General features: G+C 40.3%; 1 protein-coding gene across 1 annotated transcript in view; it reads left to right on the top strand.

The window, feature by feature from the left end:
- Positions 1 to 634, top strand: part of LOC104791663 (protein NRT1/ PTR FAMILY 5.7) — a 3,999-nt gene extending 3,365 nt beyond the window's left edge. Inside the window, exon 5 of the mRNA XM_010517602.2 lies at positions 6 to 634. Within this exon, the coding sequence (XP_010515904.1) occupies positions 6 to 451 (446 nt within the window). The 3' untranslated portion in view covers positions 452 to 634. The remainder of the gene's footprint in view (positions 1 to 5) is intronic.

Below are 919 nucleotides of genomic sequence, written 5' to 3'. Positions count from 1 at the left end.
GGAACATCACATGAGTAAGACCATGACCTTGAGTGCTATATGGTTAGCTCCTCAATTCATAGTCTTAGGAGTTGCGGACGCTTTTACCCTTGTGGGTCTTCAAGAATACTTCTACGATCAAGTCCCGGATTCCATGAGAAGCTTAGGCATAGCGTTTTACCTCAGTGTGCTTGGAGCGGCTAGCTTTGCCAACAATCTTTTGATAACGGTTAGTGATCATTTAGCCGAGGAAATTTCCGGGAAGGGCTGGTTCGGGAAAGACCTTAGTACTAGCCGCTTGGACCGCTTTTACTGGATGCTAGCCGCTTTGACCGCTGCAAATATATGCTTCTTTGTGATCGTGGCGATGAGATACACTTACAAGAGTGTGCAGCCGAGTCTGGCTGTTGTTGCTGACGGCGGTGATGACGTTGAGACAGCGGTGACTAATAACACGTCCAAGTTTACGTAACTTCGCTATTTTGGTTAGGTCGTCATATGATAACCATTTTATGTTCTTTTTGTGTGTGTGTTGTTTGTTCCACTTTACTTAGTTTGGCCTTTAGTAGATCCGTATATGTGTATATGTGTACCACAAAACCGTTCAAATTAAAATATATATTTTAACCGAAACATGTTGGTTTTGGTTAGCAAATCCACTAAAAGATTCACAACTTTCTCCTGATATATGTATCACCCAACAAGCTCCCACAACCACTTAAAAAGGAAAACCCATTTACTAAAACTTGATTGGTTTGATGACCACATCCATGATAATTTCTTCCTTCTAGAATAAAAAATTGTTAAGTATTGACCACTCTAGAACTAGAGGATAATGATCGTTTACGGCATTAATTTGTGTGGTGTTTACAGTATATCAAGTATAAATCGATCCCTTAACCGATTAGCATGTGAATCACGTGACTATAATTACTGTTAC

Source organism: Camelina sativa, chromosome 6 (genome assembly GCF_000633955.1).
Source record: "Camelina sativa cultivar DH55 chromosome 6, Cs, whole genome shotgun sequence".
NCBI lineage: Eukaryota > Viridiplantae > Streptophyta > Magnoliopsida > Brassicales > Brassicaceae > Camelina > Camelina sativa.
This window is presented reverse-complemented; position numbering and strand designations above follow the sequence as displayed.